Genomic DNA, 15,892 nt, shown 5'->3' with positions numbered 1-15,892 from the left:
ATTTCTTCCTGTTAGTCGCATCCCACAGGTGTGAAGTGGAGCCCTCAATGGTAAAGAGAAACAAGAAACAAGCAGGAGCCAGGGACTGTGTGCGCTCAGTTTAATGCTCTAGATTAGTCCCTCTAAACTGGGGCAGGCAATTATTTAGGCCTGTGGGCCACATAAGGAGTTTTAGGGAACGGTTGTGGGCTCTCCAACAGCTCAAACATCCCTATGTGGGATGGGGCTGTGGACAGCAGCCTCAGGAGGAGCAAGCAGCTCAGCTAGGGTCCCCGCTGCCACCAGCACCACCACCAGGCTGCCTTTCTAGCCCATGGAAGGACTGGAGGTGCTAGCCAGCTTCAGCAACTGGGTGAAGAGGCAGCAACTGGGCAGAAACTACTGCTAGGTGCCAGAAAAAACAGAATGGGGTGATGGGTATGGCTGCCTCCGTTTTGCCGGTGCTGGTGCTTTCTTACTATGGCTGCCCAGAGCCCATGCTTCTCCCCATTGCTGCCACCTGTGCTGCCTCCAGGCTGCCCCATGCCCTTGGGCCCAGCAGGGAGGAGCTGCAGGGCAGCCCTGGCATAGGCTCCGGGCAGCTGCAGCCAAAAGGCCCCAGCAACAGCAATAAGGTGGTGATCATGCCTACCACTAGGTCCAGCTTTTTCCTAGTGCCCAACAGCAGCTTTTGCTCAGCGCCAGGCTGAGTGCGCAGCCCCAACTCTGGCCGCAGCCTACCTCCCACGGGGGGTTGGGGCAATTACAACACCTGCTCTGGACCCACACACTAGTCATGAGAGGCAGCAGCAGCTGGGCAGAAACTTCTGTTGGGCACTGGGAAAAAGTGAGACTTGGCAGCAGGTGCAGCTGCCTCCCTCCCCTTCACTGCTGCAGGGCTCTTCTTGCTGTGGCTGCCCAGAGCCTGCATCAGAGATCCCCTCCTCACCACCACTGCCCTGCTGGGTCTTAGACTGGGTCCGTGCACAAGTCCTGGTTGGTCTCCATGGGGCTGGTGGCAGTGGCAGCCAGAAGGAGCTGCTGCTGATGGGGCTGCCAGGAAGTGGGAGTCCAGTCCAGCCATGGAGCAGCCCCAGCTCTGCTGTATGCCTGGGAGTGGCAGAATGTGCCACAGGCCGGACAAAATCCCTCTGCAGGCTAGATCTGGCCTGCAGACCATATTTTGCTCACTCATACACTAAAAACTCTAGAAAATTTCTACCTTTGACCTCCAAATGAGCAAAAATGGGCTCTTAGCTGTAGACAGCAAGGTGTAACGGACAAATAGGAGACCTGATGAAGGATTTACGTTCCAAATCAGGCCAAACGTACAGAGGTAGACATGACTGAAGGGAAAAAAAAAAAAAATCAATTAAATCAAAGCCTGACCAGAGAGACTCTTCTACTTGGAGACAGAAAGCTGGGCTAGCTTTGTAAAATCCTCAGTCTATTCCTTCTACCTATTTGTAGATGGAGAAATCCCATTCTTAGAACAGGACAGGAGATGGGAACTGAACCCTAAGCAGTGAAAGAAGACATGCATAAAAGGTTAGAAAGGGAATGGGAAAGACTGAAAAAAAGTTGTTAAACAGGTGCTAAAAATCCTTAAACACAGAGACCGTAATAGATTGACAGGGAAATCTCAAGTTTAACTTACCATACTAAAGAAAGGGCAATTTGCTTCATTTGGAAATCAGTGAGTGCTATCCTCTTAAATCATAAGTACCCAGCATATTGACAGGCAATGTTTGATGAATGAATGACTGTTTTCGTAATATAAAATCATTCAAGTAAAATTGGGTGTTACTGAAACACTGGTGCACTGATAAAGATTTTTTTGGGCTGATACTCATTAATGAGCCATGTTGGCCGATACCAATCCGATTGCCCATATGCAGCCTGGCAGCTTAGAACAGGGACAGGCAATTATTTTGGGCAGAGGGCCGCTTACTGAGTTTTGGCAAGCCACTGAGGGCTGTGTGACAGGTAGCCCAGGGCAGATAAATATTAATTTTCTAAATTTTTTAGGGGCCCTGCAGGCCTGATACAATGGCCTGGCAGGCCACACCTGGCCTCTGGGCTGCATTTTGCCTACCTCTGGCTTAGAAAGTAGCATTCAGCTGATAAGTCTGTTGAGGGGGAAGGGGCATGTGAGGAGTGCAGAGAGGTCCCTGAGGTGAGGGAGGGAGTGGGGCTAGGGCAGGCGCTCCCCAGTTGGCTCAGGCAGGGCACAGAACAGTGCCAGCTGCTCATCTGGGAGGCAGATCCTGCCACTACGTGCACCCAGGAGGAGCCATGGGGGGTGTTTGTCCCTTGGATCTGTGCACAGGGTAAGGGTGGTGTGCTGTTGCAGGCTGGGGCCGGAGGCAGAATTGCCGGGCACTTCCCAATGCGGTGGCTGGGCCACGGCTGTGCTCCTGGGAGGGGAGCTACGGGGTCAGCTGTGGCCACCTCAGAATTTGCCATAGCTTCCCTGTAACCTCCCCTCCCAGTGCTGTTGTCCCCCTGCCAAGAAGACCCAGCACCGCTTCTGGGATCAGCTGCAGCCTGCCCTTGTCCTATGCAGAGATCCGGGGGGCACATGCCACCTGTGGCTCGGTGCACATAGTGGTGGGATGCCTCCTCCCTGCCCCCCCCATGCCCCACCTCAGCTGGGCAATGCCATCCCCACTCCCTCCTTCACTGCAGGAGCCTTGATCTGTACCCTTCCTCCCGAACAGATTTGTCAGCCAGATGCTGTTCTCTAAGCTTCTGGGCCGGCTGTGTGCATGCTGCGGCTGCATGCACATACATGGCATTTAAAAAAAAAAAAAAAATTAGTCACATCAGGCAAAAAAGCCGATTGCTGAAAAATGTCAATTTTCCTTTTATTGGTGCCGATACGGTATGGACTGATGTACTGCTGTACCTCTTATCTTTTAGTATATGCGCTTAAAAAGGGCTTCATTACTGTTGTTTTACCACTTGAACCATTTTTTATTTTAAATCTGACATTTGTGTTTTGCCTCTCTAATCACACAGGTTGTAGCCATGATCTTCAGCTGCAACACCTCATTAAACACAATTCTGGGCCTTTCAAGTATTGACTTTTTTTTTAATTTTTTTTTTTTTTAAAGGGAGATACCCAAAGCCAGCACATACCTGCACATATGAAGCTCTGGGAATCCAGGCCTTTCTCCATGGGGATGGCCACCAGGTATTGTAACAGAAAGCCATTTTCCTTTACGATATTTTTCAGGACTACTTGGGAATTTCCATCTAAATTGCCACCAAGTGTCAGCGCTTCCTCTGCAGTTTCTAGGTATGAAGTTAGTACTCTACGAACAAGCCCCCTCCATAGTGCAGCCTCTTCAGCATTCTCTGCTTGTAGCTTTAAGATGGCTTTTGAGGTTATAACCTTGAAAAACGCAGGCCCACCAAGACTTGTATCTGGAAGAATATCCTGGATGGTCTCTATTCCATAGCTGTTGCTTAAAGTTTTTTCATCGTTTCTTACTCTAAAGCATTTTAAAGCTTCTAATGATAAGGAAAAAATAGAAGGAACCCAAGCTTTATCTACCTCCAAATAAAGAACTGATTCTTTAACTGCATCTAATTCTGGTGGCTTAGAGGATGTCCAGTCAAGGACATCTCTAGACTTGTCATTGTACTGAAGAAGTGCTGCTGAGTTACTGAGTTCTGTTTGTCCTTCAAGGGTGTCTTCTGGATACTCAAGGGTCTCCCAGGCTTCCTCCTGCTGAGGCCTGCATTTTTGCAGTGCCTCATGTATCCTGTCTAGCCAGTCCTCAGCTTCATCCTGAGAAGGAGCTCGCAAGCATAACTTCTTACCCGAGAAAACCAGCTCAAAACGCCCATCACTGTGAGCCATGCCCAGCGACTCGCACCGCAGCAGGGAACAATTCTCAACACAAACCCGTTCTTCATGGTCCACAAAGAGGCGGAGTTCCAGTGGTGATAACTCACAGAAGAACTCTTTCCAGATACCCATTGCTCCTCTCCTCTCCAGGTTGCCCAGTTTCAGGAGACCACGGAATGGATTAGGAAGGCCTTTGGGAAAGACAAGGCTTTTCAGTGTAACTGGAAATAAATTTCAATGGAAAGGGTGGTAGAAATACCAACAAATCCATTCACACTAGCGGAGTGTTTCTCAAACAGTGGGTTGTGTCCCAAAAGTGGGTTGCAAGAATACATGAAAGGATTGTGAACAAACTTGAAAAATGGATTCTCCTTTAAAGGAGAAAAATGTGGGAAACTGTGGCTTTTCCCTTGCTGGCTGGCAGAGTTCCAGCCTGCTTGAAGCTGCTTGGGGCTTCCCCTATGCCCAGCACCTCCCCCCACACACAGGGGTCTGGGGGGCAGTGGGTCAGGAGTGAGAGGCACTGGCCACCTATGTCTACAGATGGGTCCTGGTACAAAAAAAGGTTGAGAACCACTGCACCAGTCCACAGCTACTGGCATTCAAGTTATTCAAAAGACACAGGCAAATTGATTGAAAAGCACCTTATTTTCCACTGTCCTGTGTTTTGTTTCATCACTGATACCAGTGCAAAATGCATGTAAAACCTGCAAATCAGAATAACAACTCTGTACTCGCTTTATATCAATGACAATATGGGAGGCCTTGCACAAGAGAATCAAACCCTACAAATGTGATCTAAGCCAAGGGACAGAAAAGTGTTTAACCTGTTTTTTAACTGACCAGCTCTTGGCACATACCTATTTGCCTGCGATGTACAACACTGAAGCCCTTTTGTTCCTGGTCAGGAGAAGTTTTGGGCTTCCTGGTCTCTGAAGGGGGCAGGCGGGGCCCTTCCAAATCAAGTGCACTGATCAGTTTTGTGGACCAGCCTTGTTCGCTGCCCTCCAGCGAAGGTCCGTTGGCATGAATTGAGCCTTTACTGCTTTCGTCTACAGAAGGTCTGTAGAAATCATCTTCTGAGATCCAGCTCTTTCTTTTCTATTTAAATGAAGAATTTGGATGTTACTGAACTGAAGCCCCAATCCTGCAAACATTCACATTCATGATTAATTTTACTCAGGAACGAAACTATTAACTTCAAAAGGACTCCTCACACATAGAAAGCTAAGCATTTACACATGCAAGGTCAGAGTCTAATTGCCTAGGCATAAACAGGAGTACAGTATTTACATTTTAATGAGTTAAAAACAGCTATAAAGTTACAACAGCACTTTTTTTCCTGCCTAGCTAATTACATCTCTGTCAGTCCTGCCTCAGGGATCATAACGACAAGTTGTCACCTTCTTATGCAATGCAAATACCTGCACAATATTTTTTACCAGTTAGTCAGGGTGGAAGCTGTCACTGTCCATCCAAAAGCCTGAGGAATCCTTCACTTATCTCACCATGACCACAGAAACTACTTTGCTCAGGAGTGGATGACTGAAATTCCATCTGCGGCCAGTTACCCTTTGTGCTGCTCTGTAGAGCTCTAGGAATAAGCACTGGCATTAAGTCTGCAGCCACCCTGGGCTGCTGCCAGTTACCTGCTCGCCTGCTGAACTGCTTTACTGAGTTTGGGCCTGAGCTTAAAGTTTATCATATAAGAAAAAAAATTCATCAAGCTGACCGCATTGCTTTAAATACAATTATACAACAATATGCATCCACAGCAATGCCTTTTCAGTTCTACTGACTTTGAGAAGCCCCCAAATTTGCATCAACTGGTTCTTCTTTACCCCAAGTGTTATTGATGCATTCAAAGTACTGCAGGACAACTTTAATTTAATACAAGCCACATGGTTTTGCCCTCATCATATGACATTAATCTTGATATAATACAATTGTATTTTCCACCATTAATTCCCAGGACCACTATAAGCACTCTGTAAGAGTGCTTTACTATTTTAAGAGAGTCTCAGGGCTGAATTTACTGAAACCTGCACATTTTGGACAGCAAGGGGGGAAGGGGCCAGAGGAAATGGGGGAGGGACAGGCGAAGGGGCCAGAAAAAATAGCAGCTGTCATGGTGCTGGCTAAAGCTGCAACTGCTGCTCCTTGCGTTGTTGCTGCCACCATGTCTCAGGGCACAGAGCTATTCAGTTATGCCTCTGCTCATAGCTAAACCATCTGGTCTTGGTTACATGCTTCCCCCTTTGATGCACCAAATTGTTATTCTACCTCCTCTTTTAACCCATCTGGCAATAAGAATTTTTGCTGCTACTGAGCTGAGGATTCTTACTGCTACAAGAAGAAGAAAGGGCAGAGCTTGATTTCAGATGCCAACCTGAATTTGAGACACCGGCCCTTCATAAAACTCATTTTTACTTGCAATTTTGCTGGCTCTTGTGTGCACATCATCCATGGTGTCCAATTAGTCCCACCTTAAGAGTGGAACTGCGCTATAAGTTTAATGACAGGTCTGAAAAGCACCTTTCCTTAACTTGTTGGGGTTACTCAGAAAAGAATATAAAGAGTAAACAGGGCTAGTGTCTGGACCTTTGACTCTTCAGATGAAATAAGGCTTTCCAGGGGGAGGTGGGAAGGAGGGTGGGGGTGAAAAAGCAAAACTCAATATACAGTTTTCTCATCGACTCTGAGTACATCCCAAAGCATGTATCCAATGATCTATTTGAGTGGTGCCCTGTATCACTCAGAGCTCACAGAATAGGTATAAGGCATTATGAACAATAATCTTGCTCCTGACAAGTTTAACGTCCAGTTCCTTTCATCAGATACTACTGCATTTTATAGTGAACTTAAGAGCCTGAGTATAAGAAATGCTAAGTACTCACAGTTCTCTCACAGGGAGGCATCTACCTTCCATCAAACTGCTGGCTGTGTTATAAGCAACACGTAAAAAACTGAAAATAATCTGGGAACTCTAGATCCTTTAGTCTGAGCTCTATTAGTATGCGGAGGGCAAATGTTGAAGGAACTAATTTAGATGTGAAAAAAAGGATAAAACATGAGTTAATCAAACTCAAGACTGTACCAGACCAACTTCCTCTCTTTCTTTGAAACAGATTTTTCTAAACAAAGGAAATACAGATGAAATCTATTGGGACTTCAGTAAAGCACATCATATTATGACGTGCGATACATTTTTAGTTACATTTGGGTAGATATGATTTAGTGCAAAACCTACATGATAAAGCAAGCATTGAACTAGAGAGGAAATGACAATCTGTGGTAAAAAGGAAAATAACACGTGGAAGGATAGTTGAATCATTCAAGGATAGATGTGGGGACCAATCTGATTCAACACTTGCTATTTGTGACAGGTACAAAATGTTAAGAGCACACTAATGAAATCTGCTGGCATCACAAACTTGGAAGGCATCGTCAACAGAGAAAAGGACTGGCATAGGTTTCAGAAAGAACTGGATAATCTTGAAGACTGAGGTAAAAGAAGTCAAATGAAACTTTAGTATGAAATGCAAGGTGATGCACTTGGGGATGAGTAAGATTTGTTTTTCCTTCAAGCTGTAAGGTCATGATTGCAAGTGACAGAAGAGGAGAAATATGCAGGTGCATTAGTTGATCACAGGGAGGCTGTAAACCACTAATGTGACTGAGTTATAAAAAAGGCAATTGTGATCCTAGGTTGTAACAAATGAAATATTGCCAGGAAAAGTAGTGGCACATTAATAGTATAGCATGAGGCCCTCATTACACCCGATTCATGTACAATACTGGTCCTCCTTGTTCAGGAAAGAGGCATTCTAGCTGGATGAGATGTGTAACAGGGCTACTCCAATCACCAGATGATCTTAATCCGAGATGACTTGAAAGCTTGGCTTGTTTAACCTTGCAAAACAATGGCTGGGAGGGGATACAGCCCTTTCCTAGAGCTACTTCAAAGAGAAGGATAAACCCCAGAGTAGCAGAAGAACTATTTAAGCAAAAGAACAAAATTAACACAAATGAACACAAAAATAAATGGCTGGAGATTGGCCACAACTTTTTTTGTTGGAAATTAGAAGAACATTCCTTACCACAGAAGTGCAATTTTGTAAATGCCTCCTAAATCAGAGAAGCAGGGCCAAAAATCCTTAGATAATCTCAGATGATGCATGGCAAGTTTTCTTAAGATTTTATATTATGTGGTGGCCTACAATAGCTGGGGACTGGTGTCTACAACTCAGGGAGTTCTTCTAGGCTGATACCCCTAGGACCCATGACCACTATGTTGTCCCATCGAGCTTTCAAGAGCCTTTGTGTTTTGATAGTGAGCTAAATCATGCATGGGAAAACACTATGCTTTCTCAGTGATTCCCTGACAAGCACAAGGGAGACAGTATGCAGACAGGCTGTTAACTCTAGAATCAGAAATGAAGCTTGAACCCGTGACTCATGCAAAACAGCAGGTGTGCACACGATGGAATTTCCTGTTGACAGCTACACCGCTGGGAGCAGAAGTGACGGGGCTACTGTCTGACTGCTTGAAAACGTTTAAATACCAACGAGAGCTTTGCTTAAGTATGACATGAAGCATATCCAAAGAGCATCAGGAAAGAATGGCAGGCCATGAGATGGGATTAAACAAAGGCCAGTTTAACTTGATTATATGAAAACGTTTCCTAAATGCAGAAGGCCGTGGATTGTTCGAGTTCAGCCAGTGAAAATAATGGAAACCTGTGACTTTTGATATTTAAACTAAACTGAGCAATGTAGAGAACAATCCTACTCTGGGAACCTAGCTGATACTCTTCATGGGTAAATCATGATTCATTTGTGTCCAGACACTGCTTTCTCTCTCTGGACTATAAATTAAGGGGAGCTATTTTGTCACTTGTTATGGAATACCAATGGCCAGACCACTCTGTCACATTATATTTAAGGTTATACACTTCCCAGCAGAGCTCAGCACTCAGCAGTGGCTACTGACAACAAGACAAAGTCCTACCCTTATCCTCCCTGCCCAGAAAACATTTGGAACCATTTGGGAGGCAAGCTGCAGCCTATTCATTCCGCAAACTTCTGGTGGTCCATTTGCCATGTAATACTTAGCTGCACTCAACTTCTCCGGAGGTTGGTTCAACAACGTGACTTTCAGCTACAGTAGGGCATGCATTGAGCAAACTATTCCTTTTGTTACAACTTGGTAGTGGACCCTCCCTGTGCATATGACCCGTTTCTATGGATAGTCTGTGTCTGGGGTGAAACTTAAAAGAACAACAACCCAGCAATTCCTGTGGTCTTTCACAGAACATACTTTTTGTACTTCCTAAATATTTTCCACGCTTGATTAGCTGCAAAGAATATGGAACAAGAATTCTAGCACCTACTGAACCAGGTGTTGTTGGTGAAAGGAATCCTGTCACCAGGCTACGGTCCTCTTGGGTTTCCTTCTGATCATTTATCTCACTGGTTTCATCTTTATCTTCTCCATTGACAATGCAAAGCTGTTTAGACGAATCAGCGTCTGCTACATCGGTGCATTTTATGACTGGCTGAGGCAATAATTGGATTCCTGCAACATCTGAGACAGGAGCTGGTATCCTACTGTTTTTTGTTGAAATGGTTGTATGTGTAGGTTGCGGGTTATCTGTGACAGGAAGTGATTCTGAATATGCGGAGTTCTCAGATGTTGCATTACAATGCAAGTGAGTGGTATCAGAAACAGGAGGACAGGTGGTCTGTGACAGGGAAGACTCTGATGGGTTCAGAATTAGCAGTCTTTCAGCAGATTCAGAGTTTTGCTGGGCTTTGCTGAATTCTGACAATACCCTGAAAATAAAATGTAAGCAACAAAAATAGTGAATGGAACAAATAAAGTCTGCTTGTAGCAAGAGACTGTAAGTATCACTGGTTCCCAAAGGCCTGAAGTTGTCACATCATTATTACACCTGCTGGAAAAACAGGTCTCCCTATGGTTTCAGCCTCTAAAGTGCTATACGGCTACAATCCCCCAGGCTATTTGTATGATTATAATAAATCTACATTGTGTCTAACAGTATCCTGCTGTGCAGGGACGAGAGGAGCTAAAGCCTTGAAACCTACCACGTAGCAGACCCTTAGAGATGATGTAGCGAGGAGACCCAAACAGAACAGGTACGTTGCCACTGTGCCAACCAGAGCCTAGATTTTCCCTACCATAGTTTAATTTTTCTTTTTAGAAAGTACTGTGCATCTAAGCCCAGAAGTACTTGAATATTGAGGATTTTACTTCCAAATTAATCATATTTGGAATATACTTGTGATTTTTTTTTTTATTCCTGTGATTCATTATTTTAAACTGCTGTTTCATATAGATCCCGCAGAAGGAGAGCTTTGCTATTTTGGGGGATTGTGTACTGCAGCTTTGTACCAGCACTCTGATCAGAGTACGTGCACAGTGGTGATGTGCTTGTCAAAAGTCCAATAGCGTGTCACAGCTCTGGATGCTTATTAGCAGAGTAGCCCTGGCCACAAAAAAGATTACGCTATGTCTGCTTGCTATCAATTACACCTAAATCAAAACAGCTCAGTTAAAACTTGAATCTACATTTTTCCATCATTAACTTAAATCAGACTTAAATCAGATGGGTTTTTCCAAAATCATCACAAAAAATACAAAAGCCTTTGGAATCTAAAAACCAACAGACAATGTAGTTAAGCAAGATCACTGATAGCTAAGGAAGAACAGACTTCAATGCTTGTCCAGACCTGGCTGAATTTTTCTGGGTAAATAATCTGTTTCCTCCAAAACTGCCATTTTTGAATGGTCTTAAACAGTTTGTGAATTCCAGATGAATTTAGCAAATAGATTAGGCCATTCCCCACAAGTGAACTGAAATAATTTTATACTTCAACATTTTCAGAATTACAGGTTTTGACTTTTCATTTCAAAACGATTTTTTCATAACAAAAAATTGCCTATTTCTAAAAAGGTATAAAAGTCCAACTTTGGGGGCTGACCTAGAACAAAATATTTCCTTTTCACTAAGAAAACCAAAGAATTGTTTCAGGCCAATACAGAACAACAACAACAACAACAACAACAACAAAATCTCGTTTTTCAGTTTGACCAGCAAACTGAATAATCAATTATCCACAAAGCTCTGCTCTAGTCTAGTCTAATTATGCTGGCCTTCCCTGCTGGCAGCAGCCAAAGCTTGCCTTCTGTTAGGGAATTACATACATCTGACATGACAATAGCCAGAAAGTCACTTCTGACTACTGTTTGTTTTAAAACCAAACAACAAAAGCAGAGTTGCTACAAGAACATCCCAAAGCTCACTCTAGTTAGGACGAGAGTAGACTACTGTCCTTTTTATTTTCATGGTGACAGTGAAACTATTTCCTGTCTATCTGTGGTTTGGTACAATCTGCAGGGATTCTCTGTTCTGATGGGAAAAACCATTCAGAAGAATAAAATCAAAAGGATTTAAAAAATAAACCACAGCAGCAAAGTATCTTTACAGAGTGTAAAAAGTGCAGCTGCTTTTTTTCAGTAAATTAATCAACAGAAATCAGAATTTTTCCCTACTTCATAGAGTCTCAAAATAGCAACACGTGAAAAATTTGGAGGATCTGCAATCCCAGAACTCCTACCAGACAAGAGAGACCTCACAAGTTAATCGCCCAGTGATTGTCCTATGAGAAACTGATTGGATCATGTCTAGCTAAACAGGCAATCATTCTGTTTGGAAGAAGACTTCAGCCAACTCTTGCAGTCAACTCATGTTTTCTTTTTGCCTTTCAAATGCTCCATCAGGAAAAAGGGGTGTAGGTTGTAGCTGTGTTGGTCTAAGGACATAAGCAGACAAGGTTCTTTGGGTGAATCTGATATCTTTTATTAGACCAACGTAAATAACTTAAGTTGGTTAAAAAACAAAAAAACCCCCTTACGTTGGTCTAATAAAAGATATCAGATTCACCCAAAGAATCTCGTCTGCCTATCAGGGAAGAGACTCTTTTGAGGTGACATACATGGAACAGAGAAAAATGGGAGTTGCCCTACTTTTGAAAAACTCTTACTGAAGAGCACTCAATCAGATACTCACTCTTGCAGAGATCTGTCCAAATCTTCAGCATTCGCTGTACCTAAGTCAGAGTCACATGACAGAGGCTCCTTACATCTCTCGGGGCTTCTAGGACAATTACCCTGAAAGAGGCTGTCTGAACCAATGCTGGAGGAAAGCTGGGATGAATCTATTGTGTTAAGGCTCAGTGTGGAGCATGTAAGTTTGCTTTTGTGTCCATTTTTACTGATGGGCAGTATTGGGGGTTGAACTTCATCAGATCCTGAAGACTGAGAGATCGAGCCCAGTGACTCCCTCCTCCGGGGTTCAGAACTGGAGGACGTGAGTGGCTCTGGAAGCTCCGAAAAAGGACAAAGACCAGACAAGGACAAGGGCGTTACAGTCCACTCATTTAAAACTGCTGATTTATAGGACAGGTCAAAGGTCAACGATGTTAATCCCTGCAAATAGCTAAGGAGAAATTCACATTCCTCTGCATCCAGTAGCAGGGCTGTTGACTGATAATATTCAGGCAGCCTGGACTTCTCATTTAGCAGTAACTTCATGTAACACTCCATGAGGCCATCATTCAATGCAAGCCTTAGCCAAGCACGGCAGCGGCCAACATCAGTGTTGATAAAATGTAAATGCTCCAGCTCTGAAATTATATTTCTAGGGAGAAAAAAAGAACAGAACATGTGAACAGGTGCAGCTTCCAGAAGCATCACAATGTACATGCTTGTATGAGACAGGTACATGTAATCAAAGCAAAGACTACAGGAGGGGCTGGGATTGGGAGATGGGTAGGCGAGGCAGCTCAAGGGCAGATGATGATACAATGTGTGTGCACGGAAAAGGGGTCCTTAATTCTTGTATTTGGCCTGCACAGTCCATCACTGCATTACTAGCTGTTGATCACGTTTCATTCCTCTTTTCTAATCAAGAGGAATTGGGTTCACTGAAAACTGATAAAGTCATTTTTTCCCCACACAGAAAATTGGTGTTTTGATTTTTGTTTAGCACAAAGCATCCATTATACACCCAAACACCAAATGCCCCAAAGATGAATTATTATGATTTGGAAATGATGCTGCTTTCTGACAGGTGTCCTGTATCCCATTCTTCTCTGTGACATGGGCTTCCCAGCTGGACTATATCCAACATAAGACATAGCCTCTCCTTTCCAAAAGTAAGGGAGAGGAGTTGGGGTGAAATCCCACCAATTTGGCTCCTGGGACGTGGCTAGAGGATTTTCTCTTATTTACAGAGCTGGGTATTCATTCATAATGGCAAGGAACAAACCCTTTTTTTTTTTTTTTTTTTGTGTGTGTGTGAATGACAGCTTAGAATTTTCAGACTTCTAAAATATGACAAAAATTGCTGACACTCAAAAACCCCAACCTGGATCCATTCTTTTGTTTTCTAAATGTCAGAGACATTTTGGTTCAGGCTCTGGGAGTGTTTTGCTGTGGTGTTTCAAACTCCTCTGTATACATGGTTCCAGCTTTAGCTCCTGCACATACTTGGCATCTTAACTGAAGCCACCAAGGACAGGACTTTGTTGTGGTCACTCTCAAATAAAAGATTAAAAAATGTTCCTCCCTAGCCCTCAACGAAATCCAAAGATAGCAGGAGTTCTTGAGAACTGAGACTGCAGGCAGAGCCAGCTTTAGAGAAGCTAATGCTCTAGGGGAACTTGTATTTTGGGGGGAGCCACCCCCCAAAGTCAGTGGTGCTGCTGCAGGCAGAGGCAGAGGCATGGGGTGCAGTCCAATGAAGAGGCACAGTGACATGATGTGCCAAGCTGGGGCAAGCACCACCTGCACTGCCTGGCCTGGGTCCTCCTGGGCAGTGGCTGGAGGCAGGGGGTGGGGTGGGATGGGAGAGAGCACTTCTGGGACAGCAGGCTGCTCACATGGGCGTGTGCACTTGTGTGGTGTCCCTCTGGGCAGTCAGTCACACTGCCCACCCACAAGGCTGGCTCTGACCACAGGGGATAAGCTATATTTCAGCCACTTGGCACTACAACAGTAATAAAAGTCATGAAATGAATGGCAGCTTCTTGTTTGTTTTCAGAAACAGAGAAGAAAATGTTCCAAGGCATAAAAATATCTCCCAGTGTATGAAAAGGCTCATTTTCTTTCACTTTTTACAACTGAAGAATAACTGAAGGAGTCTGAATAAAGATTTCCACAATAGATGTGTTTAGGCCGAAATTTCAACGGAAGCATTTTGCCCAGAAGACAAACATTACAAAAAACTGACTGGTGTGTGAAAATACTAAATGATAAGAAAAATCTAGCTCTTATCATCAGTATATTTCAGTGTTCTTTACAAAGGAGGTCAGAATCACTATCTACCTTTTACACGTGGGGAAATGAATGCAGAGAGAGAAGAGAAGGACTGGACTTGAGGGTGGTGCCAGCATATAGAACTCCTAAGACTTCCGAGTCCAGTATTCCCTCCGGTAAGAGACAATTTTAAATGAAACACTGTCACCACAAAAGGCTATTGTGTTGAAATGGTATCCCTAAAAATATAATACACAATTTTCTCAGTGGGTTCTTTCATACGTATCACACTGTGCTCTGAAATTTCAGAGAGCATAGAATGGTTGCCCATTTATGTAACAGCATTTCTTGGTTGGGCAGAGGAGCACTGGACACTGATTGGGACCTAATAAGTATTCTGGCTCTTGTTACCTGTGGTCCATCTACTGCCCAAGGGAGCCAGGTACTACGTAGTGGAGATGAAAACATGTGAGGGAAACTAAAGGCTTTGAGTATTGTTCCTGCCTTAACAAATGTTGTATTAGAGACACAAGTGTTAAGGCCACTTCTTGGCTTATGGCCCATCCCAACAATTCAGGTCTCCCTGAATGCTCAGCGATTGAAATCTGGAAGCTACAGGCAGGGGAGGGTCAGGTGAGATCCTTTACTCTGGTGCTCACTTCTTTCATTAGCCCAGCACAGCCCAAGTCAGTAGCCTTCATGGGTGCTTTGCAAGGCCCCCAAACTTTAGGTGGAAGAGCTGGAGAGGGCAAGGTGAAAGCTCTTTCAAACTTGCAATGTTCTTTTACCATTTCCTTCAACTGTATGGTTTTTAACATGTGTGTGTACCACAGAAGGCGACTGCCTGAAAGTGCAGATAACTTTGATAGAACCAGCACTCACCGATGTGTGATGCTCTTCAGCAGGCCCCAGAAGACAGGCTGGGGAAGAGGTGCACGCCCACCTAATTTCTTCCCTTTCCCTACAGCTTCGGCTTTTATGTACTTTGCTTTCAGCCCATGCACAAAAACAGCCTCTAGGGCACAGCAAAGGGTATTCGCATCTCCATCATCACTGGTTACAATGGCATCAGAGGTTACAAACTGCTTCTGCAGTGCCTTGATGGAATTCACCAATTGCTTTTTGATCAACTACAGGATAAAAGGGAGAGTTCAGGTGATCAAAACTGATTATTAGTTATAAGAGATCCTTTTTACAACAGTGGTTCCCAAACTGGGGGTTACATCCCCAGGGGGCACTGAAGCTAGGCGTCTCATCTGCTCGCTGCACACCAGTTTTTAACAAATGCAACATGGGAATCAGTAACATCTGGGAGTCTCTGCTTTCTTGCTGAACTACCTTATACTGTGATGGATGGAGGCCTCAATGTTATTTTAATGAGCAGTATGGAGTAACAATTCCCTTTTAGTCCACCCCCCAGGAGCCCGTGTGTTGGCACAGCTGCCTAGTCAAACCTAAACTACACTTGTTTTAAGGCAGCAGTGTCAAATATGTTTGCCCCTTCTTCCCCTTCCTTTTACCCTATCAGCATGGGATCTGGACCAGAGGGGTCACTGTGAGCTGGATCCAGACCTACCTCAAGCAGCAGGGATCAACAGCAGTTAAAGCCATTGCTTGCCTGCCACTACTAACACACACCCAGTGGGACTCCATGCCCTGGAATTCAGCATAAGGCCTACCCCCAAATTCCCAACTGCTCCAGCAGCTCTGCAGGC

The 15,892-nt window shown here is 44.3% G+C and overlaps 1 protein-coding gene across 3 annotated transcripts in view; it reads right to left on the bottom strand.

Moving 5' to 3' along the window:
* PLEKHM1 (pleckstrin homology and RUN domain containing M1) overlaps window positions 1-15,892 on the bottom strand; it is a 46,653-nt gene that overhangs the window by 21,202 nt on the left and 9,559 nt on the right. For all 3 annotated transcript variants that reach the window (XM_090044277.1, XM_090044275.1, XM_090044276.1), the window contains 5 exons: window positions 15,060-15,307; window positions 11,929-12,558; window positions 9,229-9,670; window positions 4,696-4,936; window positions 3,121-4,026 (listed from right to left, as the gene is read on the bottom strand). In XM_090044277.1, coding sequence (XP_089900403.1) covers window positions 3,121-4,026; window positions 4,696-4,936; window positions 9,229-9,670; window positions 11,929-12,558; window positions 15,060-15,307 — 2,467 coding nt within the window. The remainder of the gene's footprint in view (window positions 1-3,120; window positions 4,027-4,695; window positions 4,937-9,228; window positions 9,671-11,928; window positions 12,559-15,059; window positions 15,308-15,892) is intronic.

Source organism: Crocodylus siamensis, chromosome 4 (assembly GCF_052110815.1).
Source record: "Crocodylus siamensis isolate JL-2025a chromosome 4, ASM5211081v1, whole genome shotgun sequence".
NCBI classification, from domain to species: Eukaryota; Metazoa; Chordata; order Crocodylia; family Crocodylidae; genus Crocodylus; species Crocodylus siamensis.
The sequence above is the reverse complement of the archived record's forward strand: the minus strand, read 5'-3'. Positions and strand labels throughout refer to the sequence as shown.